Here is a 19,320-nt window from a genome sequence, read left to right on the forward strand (position 1 = left end):
TGCTATTGGTCGATCATATGTGAGTGACAGGTTGCCCCGCCCTCGTCATCAGAGAAGAGATACTGCAAGAGGCAGGGGGAGTTATTCTGATTCAAGATTGAGGCACATGAATTAAAAAAAAGATAAATTATTTATAATAAATACTGCATTATTCCATAAAAAAAGTTAACACCCTAACAATAACACCTTAAATCTGCCAGTTTTTTTGTCATATTGGAGCTTAACAGTTGAAGTCTCCATTCACTTTCATTAAGTCAAAAAGGGTACATAGTCATCTTGTGGTCCATGAATGAAAGTTTGGATGACACATGGGTAAATAAATACTGAAAACTATCCAATTATGCCTTTACTGCTCTTAAATGGCACAACTATATTATTCGACTATTAGACATGCCAGGAAATGCTTAATATGCTCCGGAGGAGACATTACACATGCAGTCAGACGTTAGCACAAGCCTTTCATTCATCTCCGTGTGTCTTGCTGAGGCACATCTGCCATTTTTTGGCGGTCCCACCCCTTGGCTGTGGTGCTGAGGCGGTCTCTGTGTCCTGCAGAGTCTGCTGAGGGGTGATAATGAGAGATTGTGTCGGAGACGCTGGGAGAGATGCACTGTGATTGCTGAGTGCGGAGAGGCCAGGGCTCACTGAGCTCACTGCAGGGGGACTGTGTGTGTGTGTGTGCTGATGACCCGCTTTTACACAGTTTGTAAGAGACTTCTCTACTGAAAACAAAGCTGGGGGCTGCGAGTAAAAAAACTCAAGTGTAAAAGTGTGACAGTGTTCGAGAGAGACAAACAGAGAAAGAGGACAGTGGTGTACAGGAGAGGTTTGGATAAAACCTTCTACGATCATAGACCAAAGTATCACACCTACACCTCCAAGATGTCTTTAAAAGAGCGCTTCAGCTGGAAAACATCTGCTGTATTCAAATCTGATAAAGCAGTTTTACATACATTCTAAATAAAAAACATCATGATGCTTTTTAATGTTTTCCTTTTCCTTTAGTGTGCACTACATCTGATTGTGCAAAGTTACAAAGCTGGTTCATTCAGTTCATTCACAATTCATTACTAATGTGCATCTTGAGAGAAAACAACGACACTGAAATATTTTAAGATATATCAGTGCACGCTGCTTTCAGTTAAAACAGCTCAAACATGCATTTTAGTCTGAGACTAGCTCAAGCCTTGTCTGTGAACCGGGGGAGAGTTTCCCACAAAATGATACCGTAAATCCTCTAATATAGGCCGGGGCCTTTATTTTACTCAAGCGCATCGCGGCCCAGGCCTTTATTGGAAGGAGGCCATAATTAGAGACAGGCCTTTATTTGTATTTGAGCAAAACCGACTACCAGTAGAATGAATAAAAACGAGATTTTGTGTCTATTTTAACCTATAAAATACTAGGTTAATTTATTGAAAACGTACAGTTAGTTACCATATAACATTATGGTATGCATACAGAACATTAACAACAAATAAATATAATATAAATAATATTTTTTGTGAAAAGCAATGATTCATTTTGAAACAGTATTTGTTCCAGCAGTAGTAACGTTAGCTCCACAACAGCACGCATCTGTGCATTCATTGATTTCATTCATTCATTCACACACACACTAGAAACGCGTGTCTTTTTGCGTGTAACTTACAGACAATATTGCGATTAGAACAAAGCAAATAGAACTGACCTATTTCTCAGCTGGATCCGTTGCTCCTCGAAATAATACTTCCAAGCACTTCTGAGGTAAATTTTCCAGGATTATTATTACTTAGATAGATGTGTGTTATCCAGCTGATTGTGGGCGTTCAGGTTTGCGTGGATCGCCTCAGATTATTTGCGTTTGAATAACGCGCGCTCTCCGTAATTAAGAGATCAAAGTCAACAGAGTATTTTGAAACTCGTTTGCACTTAAGAAAAAAAGCGAGCCTATCGCGCCAGTGCGATTGTCGATCCCGGGTGGTTAAAAAATAGATTTTCGCCAAAAATCCTCTTTGGCTCTGCAGCTGCCATGGTAAACAACATTAGCCTACCGGTGACTGAATTCTCACGTGCGATTCAAGAGCGAAGTGATTGACATGACCAGGCTACCATAGCTATGGCTTGGATTCATTAGCAAACATTGCCCCCCTGTGGTATTTGCATGTTACTATCACAAGCATAATGTTGTGGCCTGCCCAGAAAAACGTTGGTTCTAATAATAGCCCCGGCCACTATTAGAGACCGGCCTTTATTTACCTCCGCCAACAGCGAGACCGGCCAATGTTAGAGACCCGGCCACTAATGGAATACAGGCCACTATTAGAGGATTTACGGTAATTGAGAACACTGAATCAGACCTGTCTAAAACGCCTTGATTGAAGTCCAGATATTAACTTCACAAACCTCCATGTCACACTATGAGATATTAGCATAATACCCGTACAAAGGCATGCGCAAAGAAGGAAGACGAGGCTTCAATTCTAGTATTGTCATGTCACAAATATGCTTTAAAGCAGAAGCAAAACCACTTTGTTTTGAAAAACGCATGAAATTAGGAACCAGTGGTTAAGATTTCAACCGAAAAGTTAGCTTGTGTACAGCACATTTTAAGAAGGAAAGCTTCATGAACCTTGGCTGGGAGAGTACAATGACAGCTATACACACCTAAAAAAAACACTTTAGTATTTTTTTTTTTTAAACATTTGAGGCCATGAGGCCAAAAGCCCCAAAACTAGCTTGTGCTTAGAGGGATGCAAACTGATCAGGGGTGACTTTTTGATACCATAGTTTCATAACACCCCCTTTAACCCCATGGTGGCTGTTTGACCCCATGTCACACCTCTCTGCACCCTCATACCTCCACTCACTCTCATGAGTCTACATGAAAAACATCTATTTCACTATTCCTTAGCTTGTACTATCCTGAACGATGGCTGAAACTTTGTATTACCTTCACATCTCGTGTTAATTGTCTCTTTAGAGGAACTTCCTACATTCCTCGATTGTAAGTTGCTTTATCTGCTAAATGAATAAATGTAAATCTAATTATTTCATGTTTTCTATTATTTTTCATAATTCCATATTTTTTATACTTTTATAAAATCTTCACTGTTTTTACATTCCATCAGAGTGTGAGGCGGAGTGTGAAGGTTGAATTAGCACAGCTGAACATTAAATATTGCAGTTCACATAATGGGATATGCAGTATATCAGAGTTTAAATGATGCCAAATTGCTGGTGTGCGTCTCGCTGGCTCATCTGTGACTAGGACAGCAAGTCTTTAGTGGTGTATCGAGAGCTGCGTCATCCAGCGTAATATCGGCATACCATCACACAGGACGAACCACATCCAACAGGAGTAACTGTCGACGCAAGAGGAATCTGTCTGAATGGATTGTCCTGGTACTAACTTGGATTATATCCAATGTGTACATAAAACCACAGCTGCCCGACTCACTGCAGAGTTAAATGTGCACCTCGAATCTCCTATTTCCACCAAAACTGTTCGTCAGGAAACTCCACAGAGTCCATATTCATGGTCGGGCTGCTATAGCCGAACGTGTGGTCACTTGTGCCAATGCCAAATGTTGGTTTCAATGGTGCCAACAGAGGAAATCTTGGGCAGTGGAGGATGTGAAACATGTATTGTTCTCTGATGAGTCACCTTCACTGTCTTTCCCACATCCGTGTGAAGATATGTTCCGGTGTGGAGAAATCCCAAAGAGGCTGAACACCTGGAGTGTTGATGCACTAAGTGAAGCACAGCGGTGGATCAGTGATGGTTTGAGATGTAATATCATGGCATTCCCGACTGTGTTTGATGGGTGCGTCACTGCCAAAGACTACCGAACTATTCTGGAGGACCATGTGCACCTAGGGCCCTATCATATACCGGTGCAATATGACGCAAGTGTTCTTTGCTAGTTTCAGCCCGACGCAGTTATCATTTTCACGTCCTGCGCCACGTTGTTTAAATGGCAAATGCATTTGCGCCCATTTATGCACCCATGGGCTGCTGGTCTGAAAACGAGGTGTGTTCAGGCGCAGTGTTGGCGCGTTGCTATTTTGAGGCACAGAAATAGACTGAGCCATTGACCAACTGAAACCAAGTCAATGGCGCAATATATCATTTTTTTTATTTAAAGACCGCGTTAGTAATGTTTGCTTATATGTGGCTCCACAACGTGCGTACACTTTGTCCCATAGATGGTCTGCTTACGAGCAGATCCGTTTGCGCTCTGGAGACGCGTTCAGTTTTTCCGCTTGCAAATTCCACCATGTAAATAGCAATCCGCCATGGCGCAAGCACAACTGGCTTTTAAAGTGAATGGGAGAAGAGACTGATTGGTTTATTGCAAGTTACACCCAATACACACCCATTACTCATTAAGAAAATAAAGACAACCCTTTTAGATCATGCTGACCATTTTTCCCGTCGTTAAACTAGCAAAGGTGGATTCGGACACGCCCTAAGTGCACTTGCGCCCGGCGCATTAGACCATGCGCTTAGATCGTTAAAATAGGGCCCTTAAAGTTTCAAAGATTTTACCCTGAAGGGGCTGCCGTGTGTCAGTCAAGTCAAGTCAAGTCAAGTCAAGTCAACTTTATTTATATAGCGCTTTTCACAATACAGATTGTATCAAAGCAGCTTCACAGTATTAAATAAAATAGTACATTGGTGTTTGTTTCTAGTGTAAAACGTCCACGTTTGGTAATGCTCATCAATAGTATTGTTGATTGATTAATTAAATTAAGTATCCCCAACTGAGCAAGCCAAGGGCAACAGTGGCAAGGAACCGAAAAACTCCATCAGGTGACCTAATGGAGAAAAAAAAACCTTGGGAGAACCCAGGCTCAGTCGGGGGCCAGTTCTCCTCTGGCGTTTATGAACTAGAGACCGGATTTAACTGTAAGATTAAAAATATTATATGAATGCCTGGCTGAAGAGATGCGTCTTTAATCTGGTTTTAAACTGGGAGAGCGAGTCAGCATGATAATGCATCAATACACACAACACACAGACTGGTGACAGAATGGATTGATGAACATGAAAGTGAAGCTGAATCTCCCATGGCCTGCACACTCACCAGATTTCAACATTATTGAGCCACTTTGAGGTATTTCGAAGGAGCGAATCAGAAAACGTTTTCCTTCACCAGCATCACATAGTGACCTGGACAATGTTCTATAAGAGGAATGGCTCAAAATCCCTCTGACCACTGTGAAGGCCTCTAAAAGCACGTATTTCAGTTTCATTGTCCAACCCCTGTATGCACTTAAAAATACAACAGTTTTCTTCACACTTGTCTTTGTCTGAGCATACAAACAATATACAGTTGAAGCTTGGAAGTTGAACTTTAATTTAGTAAAAACATATATGTATATATTATGTAAATGTTTATAACTTTTGTAAATTCATCTTGTTAATGCATTGTACATTCCCTGTCAGATCAGTGTAATTTTCTGGCACATTCATAGATTCAGATTCATGGACAATAAAAAACAACAACAACAACAGAAATAATATGTGTAAATGGTACAGGCAGTAAAATGTTCATGATCAAAAATATAGTGAAATATAAGTAGGTGTAAGGACAGATATGGGAAAAAATCTTTGCAGTTTGCCCAGAAATCAAAGTCATCAGTGTGTTCCAGATTACAACCTCTTTAAACTGTGTTGGAGAGTCTTAACTACATAGTGAAAGTGGCATTTAAAGAGACAGCCAGTCCATCGATCCACTGCTGTCGATCAACAAGACACAAACACCAACCGGCACTCATGGCTGTACATCTGTACACCTTCCCCCTGTTTCTCCCTGAGGAAAGGAGACATTCTGCTTTTTGAATGTTTTTAGACCAAATGTGAAACTTCGCAATTTTAGAGAGAGAAAAAAATCTAACTTCCAGATACACATGCAAGGAATTCAAAGCCTTTTCTTTATATCAAATTAACCATCATCCTCTTCATCAAAAGTGCAGCGATCTATGAAAGGCGTGAGATCTGCTTCGCGTTTGCACTTTGTTCCTTCCTACGCAAAGCTGTTGTTTGAAGTCTTAATTAAGAGCGTCTTAATTAGTCTTAGTCTTCTTTTTCTTCTTTTTCTCCGCATCCTCCTGCTGAGCAGCGGGCGGCTTTTTCCAGGGAAGAACAGTGTAGGAAACGTATGCAGAAATCAAGTACGTGGCCATTCCAGTGTATCCACCTATGATCAAACACAGCGGCTGAATGAGCACGAACAGGCAGAAGACGTTGACCGAAGCGCTGTCGGGCAGGTTCACACGGCCATCCTTGTGTGCCTGTAACACGCCGAAGAAATAGATGAGCGCCACGGCTGGGTAAAACGCTAACTCCACCATGGTGCCAACATATGAATGTGTCACAGCTACTGGGGGACGCCGTATAACCACTGCACTTCCTATCGACCTTTCATCCGGCAACTGAGGTAAAACATTACCTTCTTGCCGAGATAACATGTCATCAAAGAGCGAAGTGCAAGTTCCTCTCCCGACATCAGGAAGCCTCCAGAGAGTGACCTTTACTCTCTAATGGAGTTTGAGAAGGAGCCAACAGCCGCCTGCAGGGCTGCTAGTATTAGCATCAAACACATGAAAGGAGAAGCCGAGAGTCCCAGCTTCCAACACATGCTTGGATTAGTCTAGTGCACTGTGCTTGGCAGAGATTAGGCCGTAGGAACGGCCTGCTTTGAAAAAGTCCTCCGCCACCTCAATCCTTTGCCAGGGACTGGGGAAAAAAAAAAAACACTGGTGGGATGCAAAAAATGCTGTTGGTGGTGGAGATGTGATTCATTCATGAGCGTAGGCTATTGTCTTAGACTACGTCTACATTAATCCGGATACATTTGAAAATGGCGTTTTCGTTTAAAAACACTAGTGTTTTCAGGCTTTTTCCGAAGTTTCAATGTGGATGAGAAACTTTTGGAATAGTGTGCATGCGTAAAACCTCACAAAAGCTCACTGAGATGATACAGACAGAAAAATAAAATAATAAAGTTATCGTGCAATTCTTCTGACAGGATAATTTTTTTAAAGCAAAACATCTCAGCATTCACTGATGCATCCAGGTCGCTCTCAGTCACCATTATATGTTTGGTCTAAAGCCCGACTGCTCTCGTGTTTCGCCGCAGGACAGCAAATGTGAGTGAATTTTCTGTCATGTTCGCAGGACTGTGATATGAAGAGTGTGCTGTGCAAAGTAACATATTTTAGCAACTGTGTGAAAGTGAATAGCACGTAACAGGCACAATACCGGTATAAACATGAATATCTATTGGTACAATATACGTCACATTAAACTTGCCTCAGTTTTGACAGTCACACTACAGCGCGAAAACCGCATCTAAAGGTGATGATACACTGGGGAACTTTTTGAGGAATGTTGCCGTCAACGGGCAACCAGGAGAGACCACGACCGATCTAAATTATCCAGATCGAAATTTGTTGCCCGTTCTCAATGGGAAATTGCCCAAGCAACAATCGCTCGGTAACATTGCCCTGTGTATCATCACCTTCAGAGTGGTGGTTTAACTACGTTTAACAAGGCCTGTCATATGTGGACAAGGCCTTTTACTCCTATTTAAAAGATGGCGCCACAATAGATGTGACTTCACACAAATTCTGTCTTAGATGCTGAGCAGGATGGGAAGTATAAGCCTGTCTGTATTTAACCCCCCAGACCTTTTCGCACCCGTATTAATCATCTCATCAAGACTTCGCAAGGGTCTTCATTTGGACCTTACCCCTTCAATTCCCTCCGTTTAATTGCACTCAAACAGGCCTATTTCTGGCCCCGTTGACGCAATGTGGAAGAAACACAGTAATTAAAGCCCCAAATCACAGTGAATGGTGCAGTTTGGCTGACATTATGGAAAACATTCTTCTTTCCTGTCTTTGTTCTATGTGGCAGCTTTGCCTTCCCATCTGCTCCCGGTTTTCCAATGCGGAGATCCAGTTTTGCATCCCATCCTCACCCTGGCATCGCCATCAGATCACGTACTGAGGCTTTTTTGGCACTGGGTGTTAATTAATATTTGTCACGGGGTCAAATATTAAGTTGAATACTGGCAGCGGTTTTTCTCATTGGTGGTGTTGAAGGCACCGCATGAGGCTCAATTAGACCTCAAAACTAGGAGCACATCTGCACGTCCTCACGTCCACCCACACGCCCATCCCGATGCCTACTTGCTTTAACGTTGCCTTTACACTCATGACTCACGCGGGAGGGTACGGGGAGGCGAGGGTGGTCTCGGTGCCAGCGTGAGGCTGTTTCCGTGCCCATTGATGTCCAAAGTGGCTCCAAAACTGAGACCATTCTACTTAAAGGTACAGTGTGTACATTTTAGCGGCATCTAGTGGTGAGGTTGCGAAATGCAAGGAAAAGATTTCGTCGTCTGAGACAGCAGAGAGTAGCCAGTTAGGCACTGAGGTTTATTTACAAAAATGAATTAAGAAATTATGTTTACCTAATTATTCATTTATTGCGAATATTATTGTTACTTGCTCATGATTGTGTCAGTGTTTTGTTCGCTAACTTTAGCTAGCTTCTTTGCACGAAGAACAACATCATGACGAAATGCGCACTGTAGTAGTTTGTCCGTTTAGGGCTCCTGTAGAAACATGGCAGTGCATCAATGTAAGGGGACCCGCGGTGTATGAAGATAGAAATGGCTAATTATAAGATTATAAAAACATAACGGTTCATTATGTAAGGTCTTTATACACCACTGAAAACATAGTTATGTATGATATTGCATTTCTGTCAACAGATCCTCTTAAATATTACACGATGCACCTTTAAAGCGTCTAAGAAAAAGGGAGGAAAACCATCGAGTGCCTTTAATAGACCCACGTCCTGAGGGAGAAAAAATGCGGCTACGAGGAACTGAGGTTTTGTGTGAATTTAGTACTTTTGTTCTGTGCTCTGGCATTTCCTGGAAATGTTTTGTTTTTGGTTCTGAAAAGGTCTGCTGCAGTCAAACTCCCTGAAAAAAATAACAATGTGCACTGCTTTTCCGTAATATGAAAGAAAAGGCACGTTAATTGCATGATGTTTTCTTTTACTGTCCCCATTTTATACATCATTAATTTTTTTTGCACATGATTTTTAAATAAACACTGAACACTTAGCTTTGAGGCAACAGGGAAAGTGTTTGCAAATAATGGCTGGCTTCTATGTGGTTGAGCTGCTATTCAACAAGTCTGCCGTTTGGGAAACACACTGAACTTGTTCACTTTGGCTCTTGGGAGCTGTCCACATGTCGTGGTGCTGAATTCATACAATCCTTCCCAGTCTCTCTTATTTGATTTATTTATTATGGATGCATTTTTGGATATAATAGAAGATGGTGGTAAATATTACAGAGGAACTTCATCAGCTTTAGCACAGAATCATTAATGGAGGCCTTGCATTAGATTGTTAATCAGCAATGAATAATAACGTAGAGGGGGAAGAGGCGAGGTGTAACACAAATGCTGTCAGTTTAACCAATTACAAATTAGCTACAGGGAAGAAAAAACAATCATATATGACCGCCACCCTCCTGAGGTTAAAGCAATATATCAAATATAAAGTAGTTCCTTTGTATAAAAGATTACATGACAATAGCCAGTTTGGAGGAACGAAAGTAAAATGACATTTTTTATGTATATAATTTCATTTTGATTTGATTAATGGTTGTTAAATGACAAAACTGGTCTCATCTGCATCAACAGGTTCTCTTCTTTAATTAACAGTTTAAGATTAGCTGTAGACTTTATATATGCTTTATATTTATTTTACTATTTACTTTATAGCAGACAGATATGGGGACATTATATCCAAGTTTGAGACAGAGCAAAAAAAAAAAAAACCTTTGATTGTTCTAACTCAGTTTCTGATTGGATGAGATGATGTGCGCATCCTAGCGTTATAACTTTGACTATTTATCTTTTGCTTAAAACAATGAAAAAGCTCCTTAGGTTTTTTTTTTCTTTTTTTAAATGGAACAACCCTATAATAAATGTTACTGCTTATAAGTAGCACTTCCTAGAACTGTTTAGTAATTTCTGGAATTTTCTAGATCTGTTTTCCAAACAGTCGATATTCTATGAAAATTTCCACTATTCACCCTTGATTTCCACTCCAAGAAACCATCCAATAATTAGCATTTGGAGTGACATTCTGCCCTTTCCTTCAAGTTAAGATTCTCTTAAAGGTACACTTCCTGATTGCTGAAATCTCACTAGATTATTTGTCCAGATAGCCTTGTTCTTTTGTGAGGTATATACTTATCTTGTGCCACATTATATATTGCTACTGAAACAAATATCAAAAGTATCAAATTGAGTTGTTTGCTCATAAAACTCCCTCTCTCCCTCTCTCTTTTTGAGTGTACCAAGATTGTGAATTAAGCCTTTTTCATTGTTTTTAAGCAAAAGTTCATAGTTTTATGATACAAGACATGTTTTATTTGAAAAAAAGTCAAAAAGTTAAACCATAGCACGCGCGCGCGCGCACACACACACACACACACACACACACACACACACACACACACACACACACACACACACACACACACACACACACACACACACACACACACACACACACACACACACACGCACCAGCTGAATCCAGTGTTAATGTGCCATGTTGCTATAGCAACCTTATGGCAACTATACTACTCGAAATAATTTATTTATATAATTTATTTATTTATTTATTTTAATATGACAAATGTAATGATTTATTGAAAGTTAGTTTTTTTTAGCTATGAAGCTGCTATTTCATAAAACATTATGCTAATAGAAATATATATTAAATTAAGTCTTTTTTTTAACCCCAGTGACCAAGAACTCTCCTTACACATGGTAAAATCAGTATTGACACAAACACCCGTGTCTTATTGCTTTAATGTATAGAATACATTTTGGCACAACATAATTGTGATTCGCTTTTCATTGCCGTGTAATTCAAGCCCCGCTATAAGCAGACGCACCGGAGAGAGCATCAGTGCGCATGCGCGTGTTGAACAGATAGTAGGGTAGGGCTGGAGCGCGCGCTGGCTGGATGCTCTTCACGAGCGCACATGTTAGAGTACTTGATGTGCAGAGGAGATCTTTCCCTCTCTCTGCTGATGAACGCCAGCTGACCACCAGATTCTCCAGCACAGTTTAAAGCGACTTCCCCCCGACTTTAACAACCCCGTTCAAGTTTCTTGAGTTGTAGGGGGACTCTTCATTAATACCCTGGCCTTGTTAACTCCGGCTTGGTCCGAGCGGGACCGTGACAGCCTCCGCGGGGCCAGGCTGCGCGAGCCGTGGAACTGCCCCGAGCCGCCCGCGCTCATGGAGGGAGACATCATGGACAAACTGGAGGACATGGCTTCGGTCTACGAGTTCGACCCGTTAACGGGGAACATCCCCGCCACCAAAGTGGAGATCACAGTTTCGTGCAGGTAAGAACCCCGGAGTCCGGTGTGAGGGACAGCGCGCGCAGCTGGAGGGGGAAAACGCGCGTGCATCACCACATACGCCTCTGCTAGAATAACACATCTTTCAGGATATATCAACGACGTTTATAGTGAGAGAAGTTATCCAAAACTATCATTCTGTTGTTGGGAATGGCTCTGAATAGATGTTGCACGTGATAATAGAGCATGACGAAAGAAGCATGTTTTTATAACACTGAAAGAAAGCGTTAAGTCTAATCGACTAGGGATTTTTTTATTTTATTTTTTACATTCTAGGCCTATTTGTACGGTTCATTTTTGTGAATTAGGAAGTTTTGTTTATGGGTGGGGTGGGGACAGTTAACTCTAAGTATCAATAATACATAATGCTTCTTGTTTACAGTGTTACAACAGTTATTTTGGTCGGAATACATGTGTCGAGATGTAACATCTGCGATGAATGCACGATGTCTGCTCTCATGTTCATTATATATTCTCTGCTCGATATGGTCACACACTCTATATGTTGCACAGCTGCTGTATAGCTGCACTCATTGATTGATTGACTGTGTAAACACTCTCTAATGAATGCAGAGTGAAGCCTAGGGTTACATCTGTATTCTGCTTTACCTGTTTTTGGTGCAACATATTGGGTGAATTCAGGGTGACTGGAACTATTTTTGATATTGAGATGAATTGGGAAAGTGTCCCAATCAACCTGAATTCACCCCTTTTTTATGTTTTGGGTAGTAATTGCATAAATGTATCTGGATTTGTATTTTACTGATAAAAGAGCTGCCTGTCAGGAGGCTGACATAAGTTTGGTGGACCTTCATGAGGTTTTGAAAGAGGAGCAGACAGGCATGATCCCAGTAGCTTCTTAGAAAGATAGAGCTTTCTCGTTCCTCATTTTCAATACATACAGAAATAACTTTCAAGAAGACACATGAAAAATATCACTATGCAGTGCAGTCCCTCCATAACATCCAGGCAAACCTTTTTTGGATTACTAGTCTTACTGTGTAATAATTGGGATTATTTCATAAATTTGTGATTAAGATTCTCATAATTGCTTCATGCAGTAAAATATTATCTTAATGTTTTACAATTTTAATTGTGTAAAGTCAACACTACCTTCTTTAAGATGTGATTTTACCTGTAAAATTTAGTAGTAAAATGTCCTCCCAAACTACTGATTTGCAAGTCTCATATAAAATGTTGTGGATTTACCCTGATAATAACTCAACATGCAATATAAGAAAAAGCTGATCAGCTGTGTTACGGTGACCGGTTCAAATACCAGGAATGTCCCAGTTATTGATTCACACGCATGAATATTCATGTTGGTGTGCTGGAAGCGGTAGTCTTTTGTTCACTGGTTGAATATAAGCTTAAAGACATTATAATAAATTTCATAAAAATGAAATCTGAATTGCATTGCACAAAAGTGATGATACATTAGGCGGATTCCTAAGAGATGATTAATTGCATTTAAATGAAAATGAATCACTGTGGAATGGATAAGTGCAATTATTTTTGTGCCAGGATGATTTGTCCTGATTTGAAGTTATTTGCAGATAAAGGAAGAGAAAGAAGCCATTTGTACGGTGATTTATGGCTGCCTGCACCTGTGGACCATTTATCTTTTTCCTGCATGTATTGCTAACATGTGATAAATAGTGGGTGATATTGATTTTTATGACCCTTTGAGGATTAACTGTGAGTGGAAATTACAATGAATAATAAGTGTGAAATCCATATGTGTTATTTAAAAGCAGCATTTTATTTTCTTTAAAAGCCTCAAAAATAACACTATATCCACAGCCAACATGCTTAATACAGCACATTATGATTAGATATGTATGCACACATGTAAATGTAATATACTACGTATTTATTTTGTGCTAATGACCAGCTGACTGCACATAATCCATTATTTAAAAAGTAATAATTAATTAGTGGATTGTAGAATGTGGTAATGGGGTGAGCATGACCTCGAGCACTGGAGCGGATCGACATGCATAAACGTGATTCCATCGGATCCATGAAACAGGGGCTTCATTTACCCTAGAGACCTCAGCTGGCATTCCAGTCACATATATAGAGCCTGACCGAGAGCTCTTGTCATAGAGTGACGAACAGAAGGATCAGCAGATGAAATCTATAATGGATTTCAACAAGTTTGCATTCAAAGGTCTGGCCAAATAGACTCCATTACGTCTGAATGGTCGTGTGACGGTTATGCGATTTGTAAGGTAAATGGGAGTTTGGATCACATGGCGCTCTTTCAATTTAAGCTCTTTCATTATCAATGAGATGTTCTTTCAGTGTACATGTCGTCATGATGACTTTGGACATAATATGACAGCGACTTCCTTTTCAGGAACTCCTTCCCAAGCAATTCCTGTGCTAACAGGAGACTGTTATCAGAATGCCAACCATTTTTTAGTCTTGCAACATTCAAGAATTCATTTGGTTTCTTGAATAGCAATCTAAAACACATAAACCCTCCTCTTCCTGTTCATATAGCCTAACACATCCAAATCTCCAATTGGTGCCTGTTTAACACTTTGTGCTCATTATACAATCCAGTAATTGTGAGATAAGAGTGCTTGCTTATGAAGACTGTTTTTATACCTACTGTAACTAGACATGTCCTGATTTTACCCGCGAGCATTAAATTATTCAACATCTTTTCAAAAAAAAAAGCTTGAAAGGGATGTGGCGCATAGATCAAACTCGTGTTGATTTGTATTGCTTTCGGGAGACTTTTGAGCGACGAGAGGAATGCTGTGATGTTTTTCAGGTGCACTCCGGGGTGTAGCTCCCTTGCATTGTTCCTTTATGATTTTGTAAATACTTTATCTGTAAAGTGCAAGATTCACTAGCATATAAGACTCACTGGCCACCAGAGATCGTACCAGGTTTATTACCCATGCCGTTCAAGAGATAAACGGCAACAAATGTGCAATGCGGGTTCAATATGCAAAGAATTCCCTCAGTTTTCATATTCTCTGAGCTTTGTGGGAGGCGTGATGTTTGTTGATTGATCGCTTCCTGCAGCCAATCACAATACAGATAAGCGTCAGTGTGAAATGTCAGTGTGTACCTGGGGACAGATCTCTCAAAACCATTTCCCCCTCCCGTCTGCTCCTCAAACCACACAGATATGGTGATTCACTCTTCTTCTCTGGATTCTGGGGGAAATAAAAATTACGGCCTGTCTTTTGCATGTAATTACTGTGATTTTAGAGCAATTACCGGTTCCCTCGTTAAAATCCCTGTAACAATGATAAGGCATCAGAAACCTGTCAGAGAAAAACCCTTGTGACGTATTTTTCTCTTGCTCGGGGCGGGCGAGATAAGGCTGGGATTACTGTAGCCGGATAAGGCGGAAGGAAGATTACACCACAAGCGGTTCAAGACTTTTCAAGTGCTATCGACAATGGAAACGGCAAAAACCTGTTTTATTTATCAGATCTGATGACAGAGATATGCTGTCATCTAAAGCAACACATAACTGCTTCATTGGCCCTCTCTTGAAGTCCATAAAGCTGAAAGTATACTTCCCTCGTCTGCGTTCCGCTTCTACGTGACGCAATTTTCTTCATCAGTGCTTGTGCGTGGATAACAGCGCATGTACAAGTGATTTGAGCCCTTCAAAAGAAGTCATAGACTGGGAGTGAGATGGAGCTGAACATGGAGAATGAGCCTTAAAGCGTAACTCTCGCCAAAATGCAACCTAGGGTCTTTTTGTTAATCTACCCGAGGCAAACTTTCGTTTAAAAGCATAATTAGAATGGAAACGCCACTTTTAAGTTTGACCGTATTTTCGTTTTCGGTCAAATTGCCTTTTGAATGGCAGTGCTTGGGGCTCTTCTATGATAGTGTCAAAAATCACTATTTTTAAAACACTAAGAAGGCTCGACACAACATGAAACTTTGCTGGAAGTATCACCAGAGGCTCTACACATGAACTCCAGCATTGAGAACTTTGTTTGTGTACACAGAGTTTACTGAAAAGAAAGATTTTGATCAACTCACTGCCTCTGTGTCCGCTGGTGTTTTGACAGTCAAAAGTAGTCGATCTCCAAATGCAAATGAACTGACTCTGAATTTTAGTATTGCTTCTTATATGAGGATCCTTTTTCAAATACAAGGTCAATATTGATTTTCACTAACGACAAAACAACAAGTTATCCGTGAATTTATATGGAACTAAGCTTTAGGAGCTTTCCATCTTTACTCTCCTCCCTGTTACGTTGCGTTCGGAGATCGACTACTTTTGACTGTCAAAATGCCGGCAGACACAGCTACAGTGAGTTGTTCAAAATCTTTCTTTTTAGTAAACTCTGTGTACACAAACAATGTTGTCAATGCTGGAGTTCATGTGTAGAGCCCCTGGTGATACTTCCAGCAAAGTTTCATGTTGTGTCGAGCCTTCTCAGTGTTTTAAAAATAGCGATTTTTGATGCTATCATAGTCGTGCCCCAAGCACTCCCATTCAAAAGGCAATTTGACCAAAAACGAAAATACGGTCAAACGTAAAAGTGGCGTTTCCATTCTAATTATGCTTTCAAATGAAAGTTTGCCTCGGGTAGATTAACAAAAAGACCCTAGGTTGTGAGTGAGTGAGACCAGTGGGATGCTAATTAACTTACTAATTAAAGCAATAGGCATGGCATTTTCCAGTAGCAAAGGAATTTTATTGATTAAAGGATAACTCAGGTCAATTTTAACATTGAGCTAATTTTTCTGTCAGTACAGAGAACAATGACAAAAATCGGTGTTGCCTACACCGTGTTATCCTCTTTTTAAAATTTGCACCCTGTTGACTTCAATGGGGCAAGTTTTAAACCTGCTTTTAGCCTCTTAACATCCTTGATGTGTCATTACAAGTGCCCAGCCAATGTGAGTGATTCCTTCAGAGTGATCACGGGTGAATCTGACTGCAGTAGATGTGAAAGATATTAATAAAAATGATGTTATTTCAGCCAGCTCACATACCTGAATTTACATCCTGTTTTCGGTCGAAGTCCATAGTAATCTATTGTCGAGTTCACGCGCGTGATCATAGGTAACTAAACCTATGCGTGTGAACTCGACAATCGATTACTATGGACTTTGACCAAAAACAGGATGTAAATACAGGTATGTGCGCTGGCTGAAATAACATCATTTTTATTCATATCTTTCACATCTACTGCAGTCAGATTCACCCGTGTTCACTCTGAAGGAATCACTCACATTGGCTGGGCACTTGTAATGACACATCAAGGATGTTAAGAGGCTAAAAGCAGGTTTAAAACTTGCCCCATTGAAGTCAACAGGGTGCAAATTTTAAAAAGAGGATAACACGGTGTAGGCAACACCGATATTTGTCGTTTTTCTCTGTATTGACAGCACTCCAAATTTACAAAAAAATGAGCTCAATGTTAAAATTGACCGGAGTTCTCCTTTAAGTAGTGAGGTAGCATTGTGAAACCCTATTTGTTCAGTATTTTCTATTGGCTATTTAGAATCAGAACAAACAATGTCCAATTTGAGAATGAACGACTCTTTGGAATCGGTTCTTTTCAATGGATCAGGCAAACCAGTCTGAATCCCTGAAGTCGCTGGATATTAGTTTGAGTTTATATCAGTTGGAGTGGTTCCAGCATAAATGACTCACTCACTTGACTAAATCAGATGATGCAGTTGACTTCTACTGAGACATAAGCATTATTATTTTTCTTCCCATCTCATATTTTTTTTACCAGCATCATGTCCCTTTAGGGGCTCTATATCAATATAATTAAAAATATAATAAAAAAACATCTCCAGAAGTGTTTTGGAATTGTTTTGTGTTACAAACAATATAATGTCATGTGATATTATATGAAATGTGATATGTGATATTATGATATAATTTGATGTATGATATGTGATGTATGATGATATATTATGATATTGCCAAAATTTTGGGTATGTTTAACAAACAGGGATGTGAATAAATTACCTTACTAATTTGTAACATGAAAATATCATGATGCAGCTTTAATGTAGCAAGCTGCCAAATAGTTGGTAGTGTAACTCGTTTTCTCTCTCTAAACAGTAGCTTTCAATTAGCTAAACTATTTCTAGTGTAGATTAGCTTAGCTAGCTAGATATTTTTTTTATCAGCTTGCCCGGCACTGCTAATGAGGTGATTTAGCTTCATGCTAAATATTTCTAGCACACTTATTCCCCCTGGAGAAACCCAGGTCAAGCCCTTTGTGCCAATGGTGATAATTTGTGAATCGCCCTTGTGGAGTTTGTTCCTTATGATTATAATCCAGAGGATGTAACCACTACACCAGCCATCGAGTACTAAGCACATCTCACAGGACCTCATATTATGTCATCGTTTCTGAAAGCTTCTGCCATTTGGTTTAAGGTCCCCTAAGAGTTTCCTGAACTCTGGCTTTATTTTCTCCCACTTCACACAGTGTCTATCCAGGCTGTTACGCTGGGCAGAGGACAATGGCGCTCCACGGTCAGGTGGCATCGCTCGGGCTCCACTACTCCCATTTGTAGCCCTTAATATCTCCTTCGATTCGCTCTGCCCTAAATACTGAACCAAGTGGGCGGCTTTCAAACTTTTAAGCCTCTCTGCAGAATCTGTGAGGGGCCGTTAGGAAAAAAAGACTCTCTTCATTTAAAAAAAGAGGACTGGAGAGAGAGTTGGAAGCACAGTGGATGTCTTTGAGGTGAGCAGTGTTGAAAGCCTGCCCACATGCTGCAGTCACTCTTACGACCAAAACAGATTCAGCAGACAATCTGCCATGAAGATGCAGTCCACTGAAGCACTGAGGAAGTAAACCAGAACAAACTCAAGCCAACAGAGCAAAAGACATTTCTTGAAGCCGAATTTCGGCCATCGTCGCCGATAAGGATCAGCGAGTGATTGGTGTTCGAGGCGGAGGCGGTGACAACCCTGGAAACCCAACGGAGAACGAGTCCAGCCTGAGATGTTATGATCACAAGCTACATTGATTTTTCTGATCCTCAGAGGTCTGACCCTTGTTCCCTGTATTCTTACATGTACAGACACATGGCAATTGTCGTCTCGCACAAATAGCTGAACAGTATGGCTGACTGGCGCTTTTTATTGGTTTTTCTGATGAACGTGGGAGAGGTGCCGTAAATAACTCCATCCAATTGTTCATTTTCCCGGTCATGGTTACCATGCCGGCAGAGAGCCGGAGTTTTCCTCAGTTTGATTTGAAGCAGAAGAGCCTCTCTGTTGTGAATTATTTTTAGTGAGTGTGTTCATGAGCCACTTGACTCTACTGATTTTCTCATTTAAGTGATTTTAGAAAGCATTCTCTATAAATCCATGTCAAGTCAGGTGCTAAATTATTGTTACTGAAAGATACATGCTGTACTCTAGGTGTGATTCAATGAGACATAAGTGCCTTTGTACAGATACAACGTGATCTTATTAACATCAGTATTTATTTACTAAGTTTTTAAGTCTTGAATCTAAGTAACTAATGTAGCATAAGTAGTCTTCTTTTTTTCTCAGAGAAGTAGATCGTAGTGTAATCTGATTCCTAAACGAGTGACCGATTTCTTTCAGTGAATCAGAATGTGACCTGTTAGATATTGTATTTTGAGAACATACAATACCAGAACTGTTTGTCCACCAACATTCTTTAAAATTAGGGATGACAATTTACGTAAATTCCCATAATCAATCGTTGTTAAAGTCCCCCTGTAGTCAATAATTGTATCCCTTAAAACTCATCTTTGATCACCAGAATGACAAATTTAAAAGTTTTTTTCCCTTTAAAAAAAAAATTTAATCATGCCTTAAAATAGCTTGAATGTAACGCTACACCCTTGCCTCATTTAGTATACCCGGTTC

At 40.2% G+C, this 19,320-nt stretch overlaps 1 protein-coding gene across 3 annotated transcripts in view; it reads left to right on the forward strand.

Moving 5' to 3' along the window:
* Positions 1-10,992: 10,992 nt before the first annotated feature.
* Positions 10,993-19,320, forward strand: part of cpne5b (copine Vb) — a 207,456-nt gene continuing 199,128 nt past the window's right edge. For 2 of the 3 annotated variants that reach the window (XM_081358377.1, XM_081358379.1), the window contains exon 1: positions 10,993-11,438. In XM_081358377.1, coding sequence (XP_081214503.1) covers positions 11,329-11,438 — 110 coding nt within the window. In that variant the 5' untranslated portion in view covers positions 10,993-11,328. The remainder of the gene's footprint in view (positions 11,439-19,320) is intronic. The other variant, XM_081358378.1, reaches the window with a different exon arrangement.

The sequence above is a fragment of the Scardinius erythrophthalmus genome, assembly GCF_964197995.2.
Source record: "Scardinius erythrophthalmus genome assembly, chromosome: 25".
Lineage (NCBI taxonomy): Eukaryota > Metazoa > Chordata > Actinopteri > Cypriniformes > Leuciscidae > Scardinius > Scardinius erythrophthalmus.